Source organism: Parasteatoda tepidariorum, chromosome 4, assembly GCF_043381705.1.
Source record: "Parasteatoda tepidariorum isolate YZ-2023 chromosome 4, CAS_Ptep_4.0, whole genome shotgun sequence".
In the NCBI taxonomy this organism is placed as follows: domain Eukaryota; kingdom Metazoa; phylum Arthropoda; class Arachnida; order Araneae; family Theridiidae; genus Parasteatoda; species Parasteatoda tepidariorum.
Window position 1 is genome coordinate 22,839,445 of NC_092207.1, and position 21,395 is coordinate 22,860,839.

A 21,395-nucleotide genomic window follows, 5' to 3' on the forward strand; every position below is an offset into this window, starting at 1 on the left:
TGTTAATAAAAATTAAATGTGGATTCCAGAAGAACTAAATATTTTATTTCATGCATTTTCAACTTAGTATGTGTTCAAATATTCATTCGCTCTGCAAATTAATGCTTTAATTTTTAACTTAAAGTTTATTGTATATTTGTTATTATTTCTATTTATTACTTTTTATTTTTGAGTAATATCTTTTACTTTTGTAGTATTATTTTTGAGTAATATCATCTTTTGCTATCATTTTTAGTTGTTCCCAAACTTATTGTAGAGAAACTTCAAACAAATGATGCTGAAAATAACAAATACAAAGTGGTAAGAATAAAATTTTTAAATGAAATATTCTTTACAAAATTATAATGTAATGTAAACTCTCTTGTACTGAACTTTCAAAGTTTTTCTTTTATTAATAATTTATTTTTCCCATAACACTAGAACCACAGCCATTTTCCTACCTAGTTCGATAATTATTACGTTTTGCTGCAATTGTATTTCTAATAAAAATGTATATTTTATGTAAAAACATGATAATTGACTAATGAAAATTACATTTGAAATTAATTATTGACAAAAAAGTCTTAAAGCAGATTTTTTTTTTTTAAAGGGTAATATTTTTTGTTTTAAAATGTTTTCTGAATACTTTATATGTCAGACTAATGTATTTTATGTTTCATCACATTCCTTTCTGAAAATCCAAAAATCAATATTCTCTTCCTCGATTGCTAATCCATAATTTAAAAAAAAAAAAATTCTTCTCAATACTTATTTCCTAATATTTCCCACATTTAAGGATCAAGTTTATTTTGTTTTTGGAAAATGGGTATTTTGACTATGCTTTTAAAAAAGCTAGGAAGGCATGCAAGTTACTAATAAAGGAATGTAACTATCTTAAAATATTTTTAAGGTTTAACATAGAAAATTTCTCAAAATTTAGCAAGTATTTCATGTTCTAAAAGCAGTGGTTACCAACTGGCGGCCTGCGAAGCCTTTTTTTGTGGGGCCCGCAAACTAAAATATATTAGTTGTTTTTTTGTAGACAATTTTCGTAAAAAATTTATTTTGGTTTAAAATATTTTTCTTTCATTTAAAAAACCTCATTTCTTCTTTTCTGTGAAGTTTAACATACCAATGGTGCAAAAAAAAAAGTATTTCTCAGGTTTTGCATTCAAAAAAGTATTTATTCAGATACAAAAATAATCGTGTATCTTTCTGTTTTTTATTTTGTATTTTGTGAATATAATTTAGCAAGTGCGTATCAGAAATTTTCTCGAAGAAATTTGCAAATTTAACTTTTTAAAACGCATAAAAGAGGGAATCATGTTTTATTCAAATTCCTTGAATTGAATATTGCATGAGCGGAAAAGAAAAAAAAAATTAATTTCAGATGCTCTAGAATTTTTTTTTTTTTTTTTTGCTATAATTCCTAATAAGTCGGAAAAAAATGTTAATTTGTCATAGAATTAAATTAAAAAAGAAAAAATCTTGTCACTAAGTTTCTGATTCGAAATAATACGTAACAAGCATTATTTGTAATTCTTGTTATTTTGCTTTTTAATATTAAAAAACTTTGATAAAAATCTGACTGTAATATTTAATGTTCTTTGAAACATAAGAGTCCTATATAAAATTTTGATAAAGTTGCTGCCCGCTATTTGACTGGTGTTTTTAATTGCGACCCCTGGCCACATGTAAGTTGGAAACCCCTCTTCTAAAGTGGCAAGAATTATAATTGCATTACCTAAACATCAAACAGGTACAGTTAAAATAAGTTCATTAAATTTTTTCTCACTTTTACAGTTATCAGTTTCATTATTTAAAACCTTTTATATTTATTTTAGCTGTTTTAAACAGTTTTTGATTTTTCTCAAAATAGGAAGAATTTGTATTTGTTGGGGAATTATCTTTTGAAATTAGTTGAAAATTATTTGGCTACTTATTGGCAACAAAAAGTTCTAAAGCAAAAAAAAAAATTTTTTTTTTGAGGTACTTCTTTCTTAAAAAAGGAATAAATTAGTTTCAAGGCAACATCTTACTGAACTGCATACTTTTTTTGAAAAAATTGTTTTTTAGATTAAAATATTAAAAAAATATTTGCCATATGATCAATACTTTATTAAACATACATATTTCTATATATTTCGTGTTTCATCACATTTATTTTATTTTATAACATATTTGTCATGTACTTTTTTAAACAAGAAAAAATTATACACTAAAAGGAATTGTTCGAGATCTTCATGGCTGTCTTTTTGATAGCTTGCATATTTAAGTAGCAATTGTAGTAAAGATGTTTTGCTATCAGTCATGGTTAGAAATTCTTTTTATATTTTCATTCTGAAGAGTGGAAAAACCAGTTTTTTTTTGGTTTATTTAAAACAAAAGGTTGAATAACACGTTAAGTACCAAATTTATAGTAATTTAACGATTGAAAAAGTTTCTTATGGAAATATTTTTAACTGTTAATTAATTTTGATGAAGAATGCAATCCAAAATATTCATTTTTGCTCATAAATATGTGAATGTGATAAAAAAATATAACAACTAAAGATTGTGAATATTTATTACAACTCCACTTAACAAGCAAATAAACATGTAATATCTAAATGTTTTTTTTAATAGTATATATGTGTAAAAGATAAGTTTACTGCCTTGATTGTTAGTATATAAAGAATTATAATTTAAAATTAGTAGTATTAATGTCCATATTTAGCAGTATACAATTTGTAGTAGCTACAACTACCCATTAATTGTTTTAAAATTAACATTTATTTTTAATTTTTTGAATCAATACAAATTTTGATATAAATGAGCGTAAGATATTCAATGCAGTATATTTTCTCAATAAAAAAATATTTGCAATTCGTAGAATGAGTATAAGTCTGAGCATATAAAATAATAAAGGTTTGTTCTAATATTAACATTTTAAAAAATAAAGCTTGCCGAATACGCTAAAATGCTTTCTTGGAAAAACTGATTGCCAACATTGGTTTGAACTGATTAATATAGCAATTAATCTGCCGCTGATGTTCTATCTATTTATAGATTTCAAGTAGTTGAATCAAAGTTAGAATCCCATAACTTTTATTTCATAAAGTCAACAGTATTTTTGTATTATTTATTGTGTATGTTTATCTTATGTATTTATATCATAAATATCAATATTATAATTAAATTTCTTGTTCATTCTGATGTCACATAGCATTTCAGTAAAGAGATTTGGGTTTGAAAAGGAAGGTTTATAAAGAATGACATGAAATTTAATGCTCAGATTATTAATGTTTTTTCTAAGATCCCATTCCTTAAATAGTTCTGATTTTGAACATTTATATTATTTTTTAATTGATTGACAGAAATTTTAAATTGTCAATACTATAAGAAATATTTGTAAAGTGTAAAAAAAAAAAATCCCAAGCTTTTTGAAAGTTATAGTTAATATTTTAAAGAAGGGGAGAAGAACAGTTTAGTTCACAAGTTGTTCTTCAAAGTATTTTAGTTTATCTCTCAAAGCATATAATTTCTTTTGTATTTCTATCCAGGTTTCCCAGGTATTTAAACGTAAATCGTGGGAAAAAGAGGATATGTTAAATGCTATGACTTGTGTAAAACAAGGAGAAGCAGGATGTGGAGTTGCGAGTAAAAAGTTTAATGTTCCTAGGTCAACTTTGAAACGATATATGTCAGACTATTATGAATCAGACTCCACAATTGAAGAATTTCTTGATGCAAAATTGGGCCTTAGCCCATATGTACAAAAGTCACCAAAAGACGTACCCAAAAATATTTCAAAAACTCCACAAGCACCAAAGGTAAATATAAAGTGTGCATTTCATTAAGACAATGAAATTGTACCCAGTGCATGTCAGAGAATGAAATCTAATTTTAGAGTACTCTTCTACGTTTTTACTCTCCAAAGATAAAAGCTTGTAAATGATTCGTAGAAACTGCATGCTTTGCGGCCAAGTTGATTTTCAGTTCGTAACCCCTCTACATCTGTTACTTTTGTATTTGCCAGCATCAAAAATGCTATGCTCAAAACAGCATATTAATTATTCCAAGGAAACAAATTGCAGAAAAACCTATTTTCTGTTATATTTAGTTGTTCAAACTTATTTTATTGGGTAAACATTGTACAAATACAAAAATAAGTTGCAAAGTAGTTTGCTATAATCATATGTCTGTATACCATTTGGTACATTACATTGTTAATGAATATACACTTTAATTTTTATAACAAAAACATCATCACGAGAAATATATAAATGAGTTTATTATGTCAGGTATTATGAAAATATCAGGTAAAATGAAAATAGTAAAAGAAAATGTTATGTATGTGGCTAATGTGCAATTATTTTGCATTTGTATGGCTATTGCTATTTTTATTAAAACCTTACTATGAATACAAATTAAGTGCTTATCAAGCTTACTAATAATTAAGTAGCTTAAAAATAATTAATAATGTTATTATTCATATTTGACTCTCACTTTTATTGTAACAATCTTTAGTTGATGACCTAAGATTTCAAATCTAAAGTGTCGAAAAATGTATTTGTAATCTAGATTATAATTCGTTCTGATATTAATTAAATTGGATCGATTAAATGATGACTTTTTACCATAAAGTTCTCCCAGCATTTTAAATTTATTGCGCAATTTTTATGTACATTATTTCATGTGTTCAAAAACTTATATGATCTAAATGTAAGAAAAAAATGAATGGTGTTTAAATTTCTATAATTTTATGTAATTTGTCAGATGTATATGGTTATTCCTTGAAACAATAAATATTACAATTTTCATTATTTAAACAATAATTATGATGATTTACTTTCCTTTTGGTATACTTTCCTTGTGGTGTGGTTTTATTTTTATTAGTTTTTTATATTTATTTTGGTGTGGCTTTCTTTATTTTAGTGTAGTTTTTGTTATTTTGGTATGGATATTTTCCTTTCTATTTTTCATGTTGTCAATTTCTCCTGATATATTTTACTTAAAATATCTTTATTGTATGGCTTTAAAAGGAATAAAAATAATAATTTTAACATTGTTTGTTCATCCAAATTCTAAGTTAATTAATCATTGAATTCTTATATTTTACAGCCTGAACTGGATGATATATATAAGATAAGTTCGATTGAAGGTAAGGTTTCAGTAGTAATTCTTGGAAATTCTTTAAAATTTGTGAAATTTTATTTACTTTTCCAAATTTGATTTAAGTGTTTTTATCTTTTCTCAGTTTATGGTTGAATATTCCGAAACAATATGCACATCAAACCATTGTAGACCTTTCTAATTTTCTGTTTCTTTTTTTTTTTTTCAAGTAAAATATTAAGTTTAAATATTTGTTAAATTTGAAATTATTTTAGATTTGAATAAGTTTGTGTATTTCAATTTTTTCATTAGTTTCCTTAAAAATATCCATACTTTTGTCATCCATTTAGTACATGTTTTTTCCCCCTTTTGTATGCTAATTTAGCTATAAAAGTTGTGAGAATCAAATATTTGCATTAAAGATACTTATAGACAAAAGTTTCTCAATAAAATATGTATTAATTAGCTTGTGATTGATATTTTAAACAATGCATCACAGATTATGAAAATCTTTAAACATAATATTATTGAGCAACAATTTTAAGAGTTAATTTAAATCCAATCAACATATGTTGTGAAATTCAGTTAGGTTGTTTTAAACCTGTGGCTATGCCCATGGTTATGGTGAAGTTAAAACCTTAATTTTTTTTTTAATTAAAGAGACAAATTCCATGATGAGAAATCCCCTCTTTTAAAATAATCTTAATTTTGTCATTTTTATATGCTTTATAATTTATTAATAATGCTTTTGTACTAATAAGCAAATATTTTTGCATGTGAATAGATTTTTCTTTAAACTAGTTTCTTTTCCTTTCATAAGTTTGTAATATTAAAACTGATAATGCACTTAGAATTTTTTAAACAAAAACTTTAATATAGTTATTCCTAATATATTTTTGATAGCAGTTTATAATAATATCTTATTTAAAAGAAAGAATAATATATAATTGCATTAACATGTTTGTTTAAAATGAGATTGTATTTAAGTAAAAAATGAATAAAAATTGCCCATATTAGAAATAATGTATATTTTCCATTTAAAACAAGTAATTTGAATAAGATTAAATTCATTGACATTATTCTACTTGTTTTGGAAAAACTAATTTATTTTTGCATTTAAAATGCATTGTTTAGTTAGGTTATGATGCTGTGTTTTCATCTCAGAAAAAAAAAATGGGTGAGAATTTCTCACCCTTTCTCAAAAACAGGGTGAGATTTTAAAAAGTTAAGTGAGATTTCAAAAATTTAAAAAAAAAAAAAAAAAAAAAAAANGCTGTTCTCATTAGGTTGATCAAATGCGTGTTTGTTTCGTTCTGATCGTTTCTACCCACATTTGTTTCATTTTCATTTGTCCGTTTCGGAGAAGATCTTGCCTTTTCAAGGTATTTGTCCATCTTACATTAATGCGCAAAAAATTTGAATTTCTTACATGGAGAAACCTTACCTACGGTAAACATGTGGTTGCAGAGAAATGCGTTCTGAAAGAGGTTCCGTGGTTCGGAGGGATGATATTCTGTTGTTCTTAAAGGTTCTGAACAATACTGGTAAATAGGGAAGCTAGATAATGGGGCAGATGTTGAAAATAATGAAAGATCCAGGAAGAAAAGTGAAACGCATTTTATTCTAATTAGCGCAATGAGAAATTTTTTTCAAAATGCGAGAAATTCGCGAATTTTGAAATTGGTTTATAGAATGCGCGAATTTCTCGCAGTTATAATTTTTTAATGCGAGAACATAAAAAAATGTGCGAGATTCTCGCGCTGTAGTGAAAACACTGTGATGTAATTGTTTTTTGTTTTATTCGTTCGTAGAATTTAAGTTATATAAATATATTATCTTTCTTCCTGTAAATATAATAATGCAAATAACAAAAATTATAGATGTACATTTCTTTATTTTGTTTAATTGATGGACACTTTTTCTTTATAGAAGAAGAGGCAGCAAGTGAAAAGACAAAATTAAAGGAATTTCCTCTAGGTAGGCATTTAATGTATCATTGCTTTTCATTGCCTTTTTGTATTTATTTTCCTGTTCCTATTTTGCTTGATGCATATTTTTTTTGTTGATAAAAATGCATTTTTAACATTAGTTTTTAAAGTTAATATTAAACGATCAGATTATTTTCCTAATGCTTTTATTTGTTAAAGTGTTACTGATCAGTTGCTTTCTACCTTGTCACCATTTGTTACTGAAACAATCTTAAAACGATTTTCGTAAATTCAAAACGATAGTTAATGAAATTTTCAACCCCATGTAATTGACCCTTAAATCAGAGTTACTTTGTAGCTAATTGTTTGAGTAACTTTTGTACAACAGACTATAAATTAAAAACTTATTGTTTTTAAATTTTCCTTTTTTTTTTTGCTGCAAATAAATTAGCATAAGTTAAATGATAGCTCTTAAATTATTGTCAAACTATAGATAATAAAACAATGTTACTGGGACCGCAAACCTCTTTTTTTCCTATTATTTCGGTACCCCCCTTTTTTCTGTTATTTCACATTTTTTCCAGTTTTGTATTATGTTTTGCGATCATCTCCATGTTTAATTTACTGTTTTATTTCACCTATCAAAGATGAAAGTTTTCTAGTGCTACCTCTTAATTAATTACAAATTTTTTTAATAAAAAAACAATAATTTGGGTTTTAACCTAGTAATTTGAAGTATGTATTGTTTTCATAGGGGAGATTATTAAAACTTAACCATTAATTAAAAAGACATTAAAACTAAATTTAAAAATTCTAAATTTTTAATTTAAGAAATCATTAACTAACAGAAAGCTTTTATAAAATATTGTTCTGAGCAATTTGGATAAAGAAATTGGATTCACAAGATTTGATTTCTATTTTGTAATGTACCTTTGAAATAACTTATTACTGTCATAAGTGATGCTATACTATCAAGAGAAATATCTGATTCAGAAATAGCTGTCCTGTTTGTTGCAAGTATACTCCACGTTTGTTTGAAATATCTGATGCTCTCTGTTTTTTTTTTATTTATTTATTTATTTTTTTTTTTTAAGATTTAAATATTAAAATTCTTTCATAAATTACATAAGTTTCCTTTCTGAAAGAATGTCTCTAAAAATAGAATTAACTGAAAGAGAAGATGGTATGCACCCTGTCATGATCTGTTTTTAGGGCATATAAGTAAGCAGCTAATGTGAATACCTTTACATTCCTATGTTTTAATNGGATAGACCCCTGGTCTCTGAAAATAGAATTAACTGAAAGAGAAGATGGTATGCACCCTGTCATGATCTGTTTTTAGGGCATATAAGTAAGCAGCTAATGTGAATACCTTTAATACATTCCTATGTTTTAATTTATTTTATTTCTTTTTCTTCCTAGTTGTAACTGCACTAAACAATGCTTCCAAGGAATTGTTAATTGACGTTCATTTTCTCTTATTTTTGGATAGTGCAGATGTAAGTATTTATGTTTGTGTATGAACTAAATAATAAATACATTTGTGTAAAAGTTTGAAGGTATCATTAATTACGTCCATTATTGTTTAGATGTTAAGTTTATAAATAGTTTTATTCAAATAATTTATGCCATTTTTGAAAAATGAGACATCCAATAAACATTTTATTTGCTCAAGTCTAGATAATTTTACATTTTCATCTTAAAATATTAACAATGGTAAGTATTAATTTGCCAGGAAATAATCCACGATAATTCAGGCCATGCCCTTTACAAAATTAAATTTTCTAATGCAGTTTTCACCAAGTTTTAAACTTTGTAAATGATTTTTTCTCAAAGCCATTTTTTTTAATGTATAACTAATATTGCATTTTTTTTAAAATTTTTATGACCCAAAAATTTATATGCATAAAAATAAATCTTTTTGTGCAGATTATTTGCAAAAATTAATTTAAAAGGTTTAGGAAAACTACAGCAAAAAAAAAAAAAAGTGTAATTTAACCTTTCTTCTTCAATTGTTTAACAGCCCCTAAGCAGAGCCTTGTCTTTCTCAAGTAACTTTTCAGTAACAAAACTTTTGTTAAAAATTGGAGAACTTTTGTTACAAAAATTCTCAAATTTTTGGTCTTTGAAGTATTCAGGTCATTTTTAAGACAGTCTATCTATGCCTAGGTCTGCCACTAGGTTGAGTTCCTTTAGGCATACGTAAAAAAAATTCTTTTATTTTAAAGTTTGAAAAAATTTGACTGGAAAACAATGAGAAATACTAACTGTAATATCAGGACAAAAATCTGGATAGAAAAGTTACTTGTTATGTTAAATTTGGTAATGTTGTAAAATCATGGAAATTGAAAAAAAGAAACTGTTGAAATTTTATTTAAGTTTATTTTTTTATATACAAAATGTTAAATATGCTTAATGTATAAAATCAAATATCTTGAACACATATCTTTGTCATTTTCAATTTTATTAATAAAAGTAAGTTTGTTTTGATTTCTTTATGAAAGTGCTCTCCGTAATCTGTAATGTAATTACTCTTACTGTTTTCGTATTTCAATCTAAAAAATGTCATACAGTATTTTCACTGCATAAAAATAATCTCTGAGAATAGTTTCTATTTATAAAAAGTTATCCTATTAATTCTATGTTATTCTTGATATTCGTGTTATTCTATGGTATTCTTGTTGTTATTATCCTATTAATTCTTGGTTGCTTATCATGTAGTATTTGTAATTTGTAGAACAACATTTAGCAGGATTCTAATTTCCTTAAGAAAAATTTTTTTTGTTTCTAGGATGAGGAAATAAAAAATAACATTTTGGACTTCAATGGCTTTACATTTGATACAGATACTGAAGAATATGATGAAAGAAATGAATTTTTGCAAAGGTAATTTATTTATTTCTAAATAATAAATTTTTAATACATATATGTTATAATCTGACTTCTAAGGTAATTACTTTTTTTTTTTTTAAAGGATGTCATTTAAAATTGTGAGTGATGTGGCTCGATCGTTTTCTTTAGAAATATTGAATTCTAAAGAGGAAACTATCAAAAATATATTAGGATTTCTGCAAAAGCCGGCTGAAAGTTATCTTAGAATTTCAAGTAAGAATACTATAATTTATTTGATTAATGCTTTATAAAATGCTTTACATCAGGAATTTGTATGCAGAAAATTTGAAGTTAATCTGAAACAACATTTTGCAATCACGCTTTAGACCCTTTGTTATACTGCTTTACAAAAAATTAATCGAGACAGATTCATTTAAATAATGTGTGTATGTATATATATATATAGTGTTAGTTATTAAATAAATTTTTTTTTTGTAATTTCATTTTACATTAATTATATCTAATATTAATATGTCATAAAATTCCTATGAAAGTTTTTAAGTACTTTCAGATAGAAAAAAAAATTTTCTATTAACTTTTAATTTACATTTAATATTTGTTTAATGTGGATTTTTTTAAAAATCTAAAAAATGCCTCATTTTTAAAAAAGGTAATGTTAAAGTAAAAATTTAATTTTTGTTATTAAAATATCTGGTATTTATTTGCTAAGTTAGTTATTTATCAATAAGAAATAATTTAGTCAGAGGAATTTTTTTTTATCAATTAAGTTGAAGAAACTTAAGTCTCATGTCAACCTTATCCATCTTTTGTGAAAGAAACTGTAGCTTCTTAGTATTTTTCCCCTTGTTTTAAGAATTTGTTCAGTTTTAAAAAAATTTAATTTCTGTCTTTTGTGCATTAATTTCTGAGTATGCCAATAACAGTTGATTATAAGGTTACTCTATTTTTGTTAAGAATTTAAACACAAGAGTAAGAAGTCAGTTTAGCAAATTTTATTAACCTTTTTGTCGTTTTATGTACAAAATTAAGATAATTAACAAATTGGTGTATTTTTATTAACGAAAACATTAATTGATTGCTTTAACACTTTAAATATTAATTATCAGAGTCTATAACAATGCAAAATTTCTAATTCAATCCAAATAGATTTTTTTTTTTTAAATTTACTAAAATATAGCGCGTCAGCTCAGCTTCATAACATATTGGTTATGTTATAAAACTTTTTGATCTTGTTTTTTTTTGTTTTTTTTTCCCCCTTCATGATTTATATGTTTATACATTTTTTATTTAAATGTCTGATTTGTTTTTGTTTTTTTAAGGCAATGTACCTTTAAGCTTGTCTGATGTAGAATTGGATGATATTGATGGCTTTTCAGATTCTGATGAATCCATTACTTGTGAAGTAGTTGAGAAAAAGGTTGAATGCATTGACTTGGTATGAAGTTTCATTTTGTTATTTCTGCCTTTCAGTGTAATGATTTCAATATGAGATTTTTAAGTATCATAAATGATAACACTAGCAATACTTTTATCACATGTCATATCAAACATTATCTAAAATCAGACAATTTCTGTTTTAGGGAAGCCAAATTATAGAATTTTTGCACTATTTATAATTTACAGCATGTATTTCCCAATTAGATTTGTACTTTAAAGCTACTGTAACTAATTTAGAAAGGATATATAGTAACAAAATCACAATACAAGTCAATAAAGGAACAACTTACAGCTATAAAATTCAATGTTACGACATATCTTGACCCTCAGGTAGCATATGGTTTATGCCTTCTTGCAACTTTGAGTCAAATTTCGAATTTTATATCAGAATTTTATTGTAATTTTTTTATTTGTAAATTTTTCTATAGGATTCTAAATTTTTCTATAGGATTAACATTAGAGCCATTTTTTTTTTTACTCAAAAGTTTTTAGGGAGCATGGATTAGTTCAAGTGTTGTCAATATAAGTTTTAAATCCTTTTTTAGGGTCTTTATTAATACAAATCTTTGCTATTCCATCCCTTTTTCATTGTTTATTTTCCTCTAAAACTTAGTTTCTAAATTTATTTTTTTTTTGTAAACATTTCTAATTTAGTTTAGGTTAATTAGCTACTATTTTTTGTGGCACTTTCAAAAAACTATTGAACATGACCTTTAAATATACCCTTACAAAAACCTCATCCACCAACATGTGGGGTTTAATTACATCTAAACTAGCATTTCTGCCAATTTTTAAATTTATTCAAATTATTTTTTTCTTATCAGACTTTTTTCATGTGAGTTTTATGGCTATAAATAGAATTTCGAAAGATAAAATTTTATTTTATAATTTAAATTTTCATAATAGAATTTGCTTTTTTTAAACAAGTAACCTTAGATGAGTTTGACTGTTTCTACTTTTTGTTTTTCTATTTTTATGTTCAAGTAATAATCATAAGTAGTAATAATAAAAGTAGTTTTTTTTTATGAAGAAATGTGTATTTAGGAATAACTAAAGTTTAAATAAATAAATGAAAAATTTTCCAAAAAATTAACTTCATTAAAAGTGTTAAATACTGCAAATAGACATTTTTTGTATTATTTTGATTTAATTGAAATCAAATGGATATTTTATTCAATTTTTTTTCTCTTTTTAGATATCATCTGGAGAAGACAGTGGTATGTCTGTTTATTGTTATTTTCATGTTCCTAAATTGTATATTTCTTTTAATTTTTTCATTAAAGTTATTTTGTTAGGGGAAAATGAGCTAATTTTCTCTATTCACACCACAATTAGGGAATGTTTTTCCATAACTTGTCTCAAAAGATTTTTGTTGTCACTGAGTTATAGGTATAGGAAAGGGAAGTGCATATTTAAAATCTTTTATTCATATGTTTATCCATATTCTAAATTTTTTTTAGGAAAGATGAAGTGATGTATTAATAAGTTATTCGTGGAGGGGGAGAAAAACTGATATTTGCTTTCAGGGGGAGAAAAACTGATATTTGCTTTCATTCATTGAATAATTTTTTTTTCAAATTTTTTCTTTACTTTTCAAATTGTTTTTAATTTTTCCAGATTTTGGTTCTAACAATGTTAATACTTATGTGATAAAAGGGATTAGCTGCACATTTTTTTCTTTATTTTAAGGTTTTCGACATTTTTTATTTTTTTTATCAATTTGATTTAAATGACCAATTACAAATTTTATCATAACATTAAACTTGCAAGGTAGAAGAATCATCTACTAATTAACATTTTTTAAGTAACAATGCAAGCTTTAAAATGTCCAAGCGAGGAAATACTCTCAAATTTTCATTTGTTATATTTTGTTATATAGGTTTATTTGAATTTACCTTTTAGTTTTATGTTTGATTTAAAAACCTTTATTAAAAATTCATTTTTTACTAGAAAAACAATTACTTTAATTTTTATATTTATTATTTATTAAAATGTCATTTAGCAAACTTGTGAATTTGCTAAATGATGAGGGAGCAATAGATAAAAAAATTTTTGATTTTTTTTTTAAGCTGCTAATGATCAATTTTACTCATATTGCATAATAATTGAAATAATAATAGTAATTCACAATGGTTAATAATTGTAATGATTTATTACATTGTGTGCATATTTTTTCCCCATTTTTTATGTAATTCTATCTTCATGGTACAAAACTAACATATTATTATTATTATCAGATGATGAGAAGCCTAACAAAGTAAGATCACCTAAGAAAGCTGTAGTTCCAAATCCGAAACAACCTAGTACTCAACCTACTCCAACTTCATCTTTGTCTACACCAGCACCATCTAAACCATCCCCATCAATTCCATCCCCATCAATTCCTTCCCCATCAGTTGCATCAGTAGTTACAAACATTCCTTCAGCTGCTCCCACTCAGTCTATGGATACTGATTCTTCATCCGATTCGCAGTCTGGAAATCGAACTTTAAGAAACTTCGAAACAAGTAATTAAATTTCTATCTATTCATTGTATGTTCATATAATCAAAAATAACTTTTATTTATTAAAATAAAATGAACAGTTCTTATGTTATTTCTGTGAATATTTTTGTTTATGTCAAACTGCCTGTTTAAATTTTTTTTTCTCTAATGTGATGGAAACCAAATGTTACCATAAAAACTTTTAATGAAATATTTAAATTTGGAAGGTTATAGACACCTAGAAAATTGAATTGAATTAGAATTGAGTGAGTCCAGTTTAGAAGCATTTTTAAGATATAATGAGGATCTCATGGGATATAAAATTACGTGTTTAAGAGCATGAATGTTCAATATCAGGCTGTCACTGTAATTTACTCAACCTGTTATTACTTACTCTATTTTTTAATACACAATTTATTTAGGTGGTTCTAAAATATGTTTATTTTATTATTTACCTACAATGGTTTCCATTTGTTTTTTATTGTAAAAATGTAATTTTAAAAGTTAAAGTTGTGATAGGCGATATAATCCAAAATATTTTTTGAAAAAATTTTTAGTTTTAGTAAATTATTAATCCAACTTTATTTTTTAATCATTGATAATTTTATAATTTTTTTTAAAAGAGAGCTAATGGGAGAATAAATATTCTTTTGTCCAGAAAAAAAAAAAGTATTGCCTGCAAAGAAAGAGAATGAGCTTTCAGAAACAATGCTTTGGAATGAAATAAAATTATACCATTCTAGTGTTAAATTTTTATTAACACTAAATTAAGTATTATGATAAAAATTTAAAAAATTTAATTTAGTCTATTATTTTATAGAGTAGCAAAAAAATATTAATGATATAAGAAAATAATTTATTCACTCATAGACTTTTATAAATAAAAAAATTTTGATATATTTTTTGTTATCTGTGAATATTTATTATTATTATTTTGTCTCAGTTTTTCATGTACAATTAATTGTAATTTTAAAAAATTGTATTTTCTTTTTATAGTTTGCAAAATAGTAAACACTCATCCTCATGAATATCTTGTTGATATTTTTGATCTCCTCTACTTAAAGAAACATGAAGTAAGTTTATATTTTTATATTAATTTCATTTTCTGTTATTCTTTATTTGACTCTAAGGCAGGACATAAAATTTCCGCTCTAAAGTAGAATCTTCTAGAAATTTTGCTCGCCAAGATGTTGACAGACAAGAATGAATAAAACCAAAAAAAATTTTGAAAATGAATTAGCAATCAACATTTCTGAAGAAAATGTTGGTTGCTAAAAAAGCACTGATATTTAAGTAAAAGTTTCAATGTTATCCATATGTTGTTAAATTTAAAAAAAATATTGTGAAAGGAAGACATCAGAAACGTTTCCAGATGTTTAAAACTTCATATTTGTATATTGCTGCTTCTTGACACTAAAACAGGATTTCAAACACAACATTTGATGGATCAAATCTTAATCACCGACTGTTGTGTGTGGCCAGATATATTTTAAATACTTAAAAAATATCTTATGTTTAAAAGAAGCTATAGTCAGCTCTTATTTCCTTTATAAACTTCTTTATAAAGACGTGCAATAAGTTTCCTTAAAATTATATTTAATAAAAATATTTGTTCCATAGAAAAATTTATAATATTGTAGAAACTGTATGAACTGTAGAAAACTGGCCAAAAACATTCCCTTTTCTCCGAGTTTCTGTACTCCGTACATGTCTAGCAAATGTGTTGAATTTGTAAAAAATAATCATATCATTGCAGACTTTAGTAGAGCTTAGAATTCTGCCTTTTTTAATAAATATTATTATAGATATTAAAGTTCATATATATTTGTTCACACATCCATTTTTAAAAGATGTATTTTATTTGTTTCATATATATTTTGTAATTTATTTGTATTATTTTGCCTTACTAAACTTTATATTTCAAATAGCATAAGTGTTATTAAGTAGTAACATTAATTGAACTTTCTGTTTCTAGCCTAGCACTCTACGTAAAGATATTCTTGACTTTAGTGGATTTACATTTGAAAAAGGTTCGGCAGAATATGTAAAACGGAAACAATTATTGGATCGGTATGATAAATATAATTTTTTGCTATTAAAACATATGGTTTTCTAAAAAGTGCTTAGCTCACAAACATTTTACAATTATAATTAATTCTACCTCAGCTCAATTTCTGATCATTTAGACTTCTTTAACATTTTTAAAAAAAAGTAGATGTGATTGTTAAAAATAATTGGTTTAAATACAGTGATATTTTTGATTTATGCTGTTAATTTATTATTTTCCTAACATGTTAAAAACATTTTTTTTCTTCAGAAAAATTAAATTAATGAAACTTCAATGTATTAAAGAAAGCTCGTAAAAAAAGTAACTCAATATCTTTAGATGTTCTTTTTACTTAAAGAATACTTTTTTGTCTTAACTGTCATGAGAAATACTTTTATCAGGGTATCTGGAAAACAATGAAAGATTAAATAGTCTAAAAATAGTAATTTGTATTCAGTTTTGATCAAATTTTTTGTGATTTTCTTTCTTTTTTTTTTTCTTTTTTTGCACTCTTTATTTTTAATGAAATTTTTTTATTAAATTCCTTTCTGTTTCTAAGCCAGGGAAAAGTTGGACAAATTTAATTTTCCTCCATGGTTACAAAGCTATAGTTTTGTCAAAAGAAAATCTTTCCTTTGCATAAACCTGATCATTGGTTAAGCTAATTTATTTTTACTCTCTTACGATACAAATTGTAAAGAGCCAATAAGAGAACATTTTTATTTCGTTTGATACTTTGAAGTAATTAATCATTAAAAATAAATTTTAAGTATTGTTGAAAAATGTCATGTGCATAAAAGATTTTTGTTAATTCTGTTTACATGTATTTTCTTAATAGTATAAGTAAACTTAAAAAAATATTTCAGTATGCTATACAATTCTGTTCGACGAATATACAACACTTTGATCCACAATACTACTGAAGTAAAGGTATTTTCAAAGCCAACCATGATTGCTGAAATATTTCAGTTCCTCTTCAAGCTACCTGATCATGATACAAGTTAGTAGTAATTTACATTAAGTACTTGTTATTGCTTAACAAGCTGAGTTTAGACTTGCTTAGCTGTTATTTTGCATATCTCTTTTCATTGGAAATTGATGTACAATTTTTTGCCAGAACTTGTCTTCGGGCTTAATACTAAGAAGGTTGTGTTCATCTGTTATAAATGTAGACACCTAGTCCTTAGGGGTCTAAATTTCTCTAAAGCACTTCATTTAAATAAAATAAAAGTATTTTGTATTGTATATTATGTAATTCTTTTCTTTAAGAATTGTTCTTGTAATGCTTATTAAAAAAATCATCCTTGTTATTTTTAAATCTGCTATCCAGGAAAAAGCTAACCTGATAGTGTTACCAAAGCTATATATTTATTTTATATACAGGGTTCCCGCGACCTTGAAAAGTATCGAAAACTCAGGAAAACAATCCTTTTTCCAGCATTTCTGTGTTTAACTTTTTGACGCACGTAAGTGTGAGAGAAAGACTTTCCCGCCTTTCAGATGATGACACGTACTGTTTGATTTTAAGATTTTATGTATGTTTGGCTGATTTTAGGAATTTTAAATATTGGGAACTGCGCCAGATTCTGACAAAATCTCGATTCTTATTCAGGCAATTTTAATATCAATCATCTATCTTCGTATTAAACTGATTTAAAAGCTATGTGTTACGATTCGTTTTCGCGTGATTCAAAAATTGTACTTGCAATTCCCGTTAAAGCAAGTTAAAAATCTAATATCGCGATTTGTACCTAAGCGTTTTTAAACCCCAATATCGCGATTAGTTTTTCCGCAAGTTTAAAATCCAAAGGTATTCGTATTCACGCATTTTGCAATATCAAACATCGATTTTCGTATTTATACTCTATTTGAAAACTACTCGTTACGATTCGTGTTCATGTGACCATGTCAAGTGCGTATGATCGATGCTACTGAAAAAAAATTTATTCAAGTATGAGTGGTTAATTAAAACAGTCAAAGTGACCAAAATTGTTTGTAAGAATCTATCAGAAGATATTGAGGTGAAAGTTGGCAACTGATTCAATTTAAAATGGTTGACCCGTAATAAATTTAAAATGATAATTAAGCCGCAACATCCAATAATTAATTAATTTTCTTTAATAGAAAAGTGGTCAAAATTATATTTAAGAACAATTTAAATTTCACTGTCTAAATGCTTCTGCCACTTTAAATATTAAATAAAAATCTCCCAGCAGAGTTGTTTTTAAATATCTAATTGGTATCACAGTATTATATAGAACCCCCCCCCCCGTCCTGCCCGAATTTTTGCTTATTCAGAGGTTGTATACCTAGCCTAAAATAGGCCTTGTGCAAAATTCAAATCTGACGTTTTTATGAATCATGAATTTTATTCTTGACTTGATGCCAATCACCCTTGCCTTTTTTTATACTTAGATCACTTTCCGAAATCAAGAGAGCAATGGAAGTTTTATTTTTCAGTACTGCTATTATCGTCTAACATTTATCGTCAACTAACATTTAAGTTTGAACAACATTTGAACAAAACATTTTAGTTTGAAATGTAAAATTTTAGTCTATCTTTTACTAAAATTTAAGTCCTTGAGAATTTTATAATAAGTCTTGAAAAGTACTTGAATTTTATTTCTAAAGTAAAGCATGAACCCTGTATATATATCATTCTTTAATCTAACATTCTGTAAAAGAAAGTTATTTCTTAATTTATCTCAACATCTAGGTGTCCGGCCAGCCCCATCAACCAAGCCTGCTGCGAAACCTGTTGTACCAGCTGTAGGAAAAAGTGCACCAGTTGTAAGTTTTTGTTAATATTGCGGTAAAATTAATTTAATTTTGATTTTATTATTTATAATTATGGTTTCTAATGTTCTGAATTTTACTCATTTCAGGGCATTGCTCCACCACCTGGTAAATATATGTTTATTTAACTCTTAATGTCTAATCTTATGTATATTTATTTGTTTATATATATATCTACCACTCTAAGCTCTAATAAAATATAATAATAAAATCTTAGCTATTTTTATTCAAGCTTTGTTCATGTTCAAAGATAAAAAGCAAATGTGTCGATTAGATTGCAAATGAAAAATAAATTAATTTATATGAGGAAACAAAAAAAAATTAATAATTCGAAATGCATATTATGTATACGAACTACATGTTTAATAAGTTTTTAAAGTATCCTTATTCAAATAATAATGAAACTAAATTGGTGTAATTGAAATATGTCTATTTAATAGCAGGTCATTTTAATACAAACCTTTATAAAATTAAATTAGTTGCTAGAAGAAAATGCAAAATTGATTCTACAAACCAATTGGTTATCAGTTAAGCAAATGTTGAATCTGAAAAATAGGAAATATTTGTGGTTCTTTGATGGGAAATTGAAGTTTCTTAATATCTGAGAGTTGCAAATAGATAAAGATATGTTGTGTAATAAGTTAAATAGCTATTTTCTTTCAGGTATTCCTGCAATAAATCAAAATGGAAAACTGAGTGACCTTAAACGAGGTTGGTTCTTTTTTGTTTAAGCTTTATTAATTTTAATGCAATGTCTTTAGTTTATATTTTTGCAGTATTATATTTATTATGACAGTATTTGCAGTATTATATTTATATTTTGCAGTATTATATTTATTATGACAATAAAATTGGTACTTTAATTTATTTAAAAATCTCATCGTTAAGAATTAAGTTGTGAGTAAAATAAATAGTTTTTTTTTATTTGATTCAATTATAATTCTAATGAGTGTTTTTAGAGCGTTTGCATCAATGTCCAGTATTGTCTTTTTAAACTCAAAAATTAGCATTGTTGCTTAAAAATTTATTCTTCTCATTCATATTTTCACACCAGAATATTATTAAACATTTTTCTAAAAATTGTTTAAGTATAATAAAAAAGGTGTATAAAAATAAATCTATGAAATAGTTCTTGCATTATGAGAATTCCGAACAGTTGCAGATTTTCTTTTAATTTTAATTATTTGTCATAAAATGTTTTCTTATAGTTTGGAAGCACTTTTAAATCTGAGAAGAGCTGAAGATTATAATACATCCAAAATGCCAAGTTTAAGACTCAAGAGCTCTTCAATACACGGGAATTTTTGATAATAAAATTTCTGTAATTTATAAAATTTGAATAAAATTGTATGTTGTTCTCTTAAATCTTAACTTTTATGGAAATGTTATATACCCTTTCATCTGTAATCATTTGCACTCAATTGAGGAATTGTTAAAATTTATCGCATTAGATTAAAAATCTTTTGCATACTTCATTGTATGTTATGACCTCTTAAACATTGAACTTTGTTAGAAAAAATTAAATGCATTTTAATTTAGTTTGGTGTGGTTTTTGTAGTGTTCCAAAGAGTTGCTTGTTTTCCTTGTGAATATCTGATCGATGTCCATAAACTACTGTTCATGACTGACTGTGATGTAAGTATTATGAGATATTTTTGATGCAAATTTTATCTATAATAAAAATGGATATTTAAATAATAAACAATTTAAGTATGTATCAAATCACTATTGAATACATAGAAAATATTACTCTTTAGTATACTGTAATTTTATTTGTTGTCAAGTCTTCATATGGAAGAAAAAAATATGTGTATGTATACCTAGGAATTTTTGTTTGTGTATTCAAAGTAAATGCATTTTAAGCATAAATATTTTGTAAAATTATTATGCATTCTTGTTTTTAGATCACAAAAATATCTGTGTGAAAAAAAAACTTGTCAACATTTTAAAAGCATTTTATTATACTTCACTTTATAAATTTTTCTTGATATAAGATGTATGACCTATAGTTTCCTACTAGTTTTGAAAAGATTTTTGTAATTATTGAGACATTTTTTAGTAAAATAGACAAATACAGGTCAAGTTAAAAATTAGGACTGGCAATATCCTTTGATTAGATTGATCAAACTGAAAATATACCAGGATGACCATAAAACAGGCATTTTATCGATCTGGGAAAATTATAAAATTTTATCAATATGAAAAAATCAAGGAAATTTAGTCAAGTCAGGAAATTTTATTTAGCTACCTACAAAGTCTGGGAAAATGAATTAATTTGAGTTTGTGGAGTAGCAAGTATAAGTGTTTTGCAATATATTTTATGAATAAAAATAAGGCAGATTTAAAAAAATAATAATCCTTTGAGTGTTAGAGTCTGTTCTTTCTCTTTCATTTGTCCTAAGTTTTTGAGTTGTAAGAAAAATATTGCTTTCCCACATGTAAAGGATAATTCACAACTAAATAGAGAAAGTGGGTACCGGACCAGTTTTCTAAGCTGGAAGCAACTATACTTATTTTCATCTTTAACTTATTAGTAGAAAACCTTTGTTTCTATTGAAAAAAATTTGGAGCTGTAAATAATTTTTGAAACCTTAACAGTTATTTTTTAAAGAATAATAAAATATTGAAGTCTTGATGATAAATAGTAAATATAAATCTGTTGAGTGTTTGGTGGAGTTGATTGCCTGTGATGTACATACCTGTCGAGTTTTCTGTTTTTTTAAACAAAGTTTCCCATATTTTACGATTATCTCCCATTTACCCGTATATTCTTGAATC

General features: G+C 25.4%; 1 protein-coding gene across 9 annotated transcripts in view; it reads left to right on the forward strand.

Moving 5' to 3' along the window:
- LOC107438257 (uro-adherence factor A) overlaps positions 1 to 21,395 on the forward strand; it is a 56,159-nt gene that overhangs the window by 16,278 nt on the left and 18,486 nt on the right. For 4 of the 9 annotated variants that reach the window (XM_071179524.1, XM_043046143.2, XM_071179527.1 and 1 more), the window contains exons 15-31: positions 236 to 300; positions 3,522 to 3,791; positions 5,083 to 5,122; positions 7,003 to 7,050; positions 8,424 to 8,500; positions 9,793 to 9,887; positions 9,976 to 10,106; positions 11,174 to 11,289; positions 12,487 to 12,508; positions 13,529 to 13,798; positions 14,771 to 14,847; positions 15,750 to 15,844; positions 16,688 to 16,821; positions 18,538 to 18,611; positions 18,707 to 18,725; positions 19,281 to 19,328; positions 20,176 to 20,252. In XM_071179524.1, coding sequence (XP_071035625.1) covers positions 236 to 300; positions 3,522 to 3,791; positions 5,083 to 5,122; positions 7,003 to 7,050; positions 8,424 to 8,500; positions 9,793 to 9,887; positions 9,976 to 10,106; positions 11,174 to 11,289; positions 12,487 to 12,508; positions 13,529 to 13,798; positions 14,771 to 14,847; positions 15,750 to 15,844; positions 16,688 to 16,821; positions 18,538 to 18,611; positions 18,707 to 18,725; positions 19,281 to 19,328; positions 20,176 to 20,252 — 1,658 coding nt within the window. The remainder of the gene's footprint in view (positions 1 to 235; positions 301 to 3,521; positions 3,792 to 5,082; positions 5,123 to 7,002; positions 7,051 to 8,423; positions 8,501 to 9,792; positions 9,888 to 9,975; positions 10,107 to 11,173; positions 11,290 to 12,486; positions 12,509 to 13,528; positions 13,799 to 14,770; positions 14,848 to 15,749; positions 15,845 to 16,687; positions 16,822 to 18,537; positions 18,612 to 18,706; positions 18,726 to 19,280; positions 19,329 to 20,175; positions 20,253 to 21,395) is intronic. The other 5 variants (XM_071179529.1, XM_071179528.1, XM_071179531.1 and 2 more) reach the window with 3 other exon arrangements.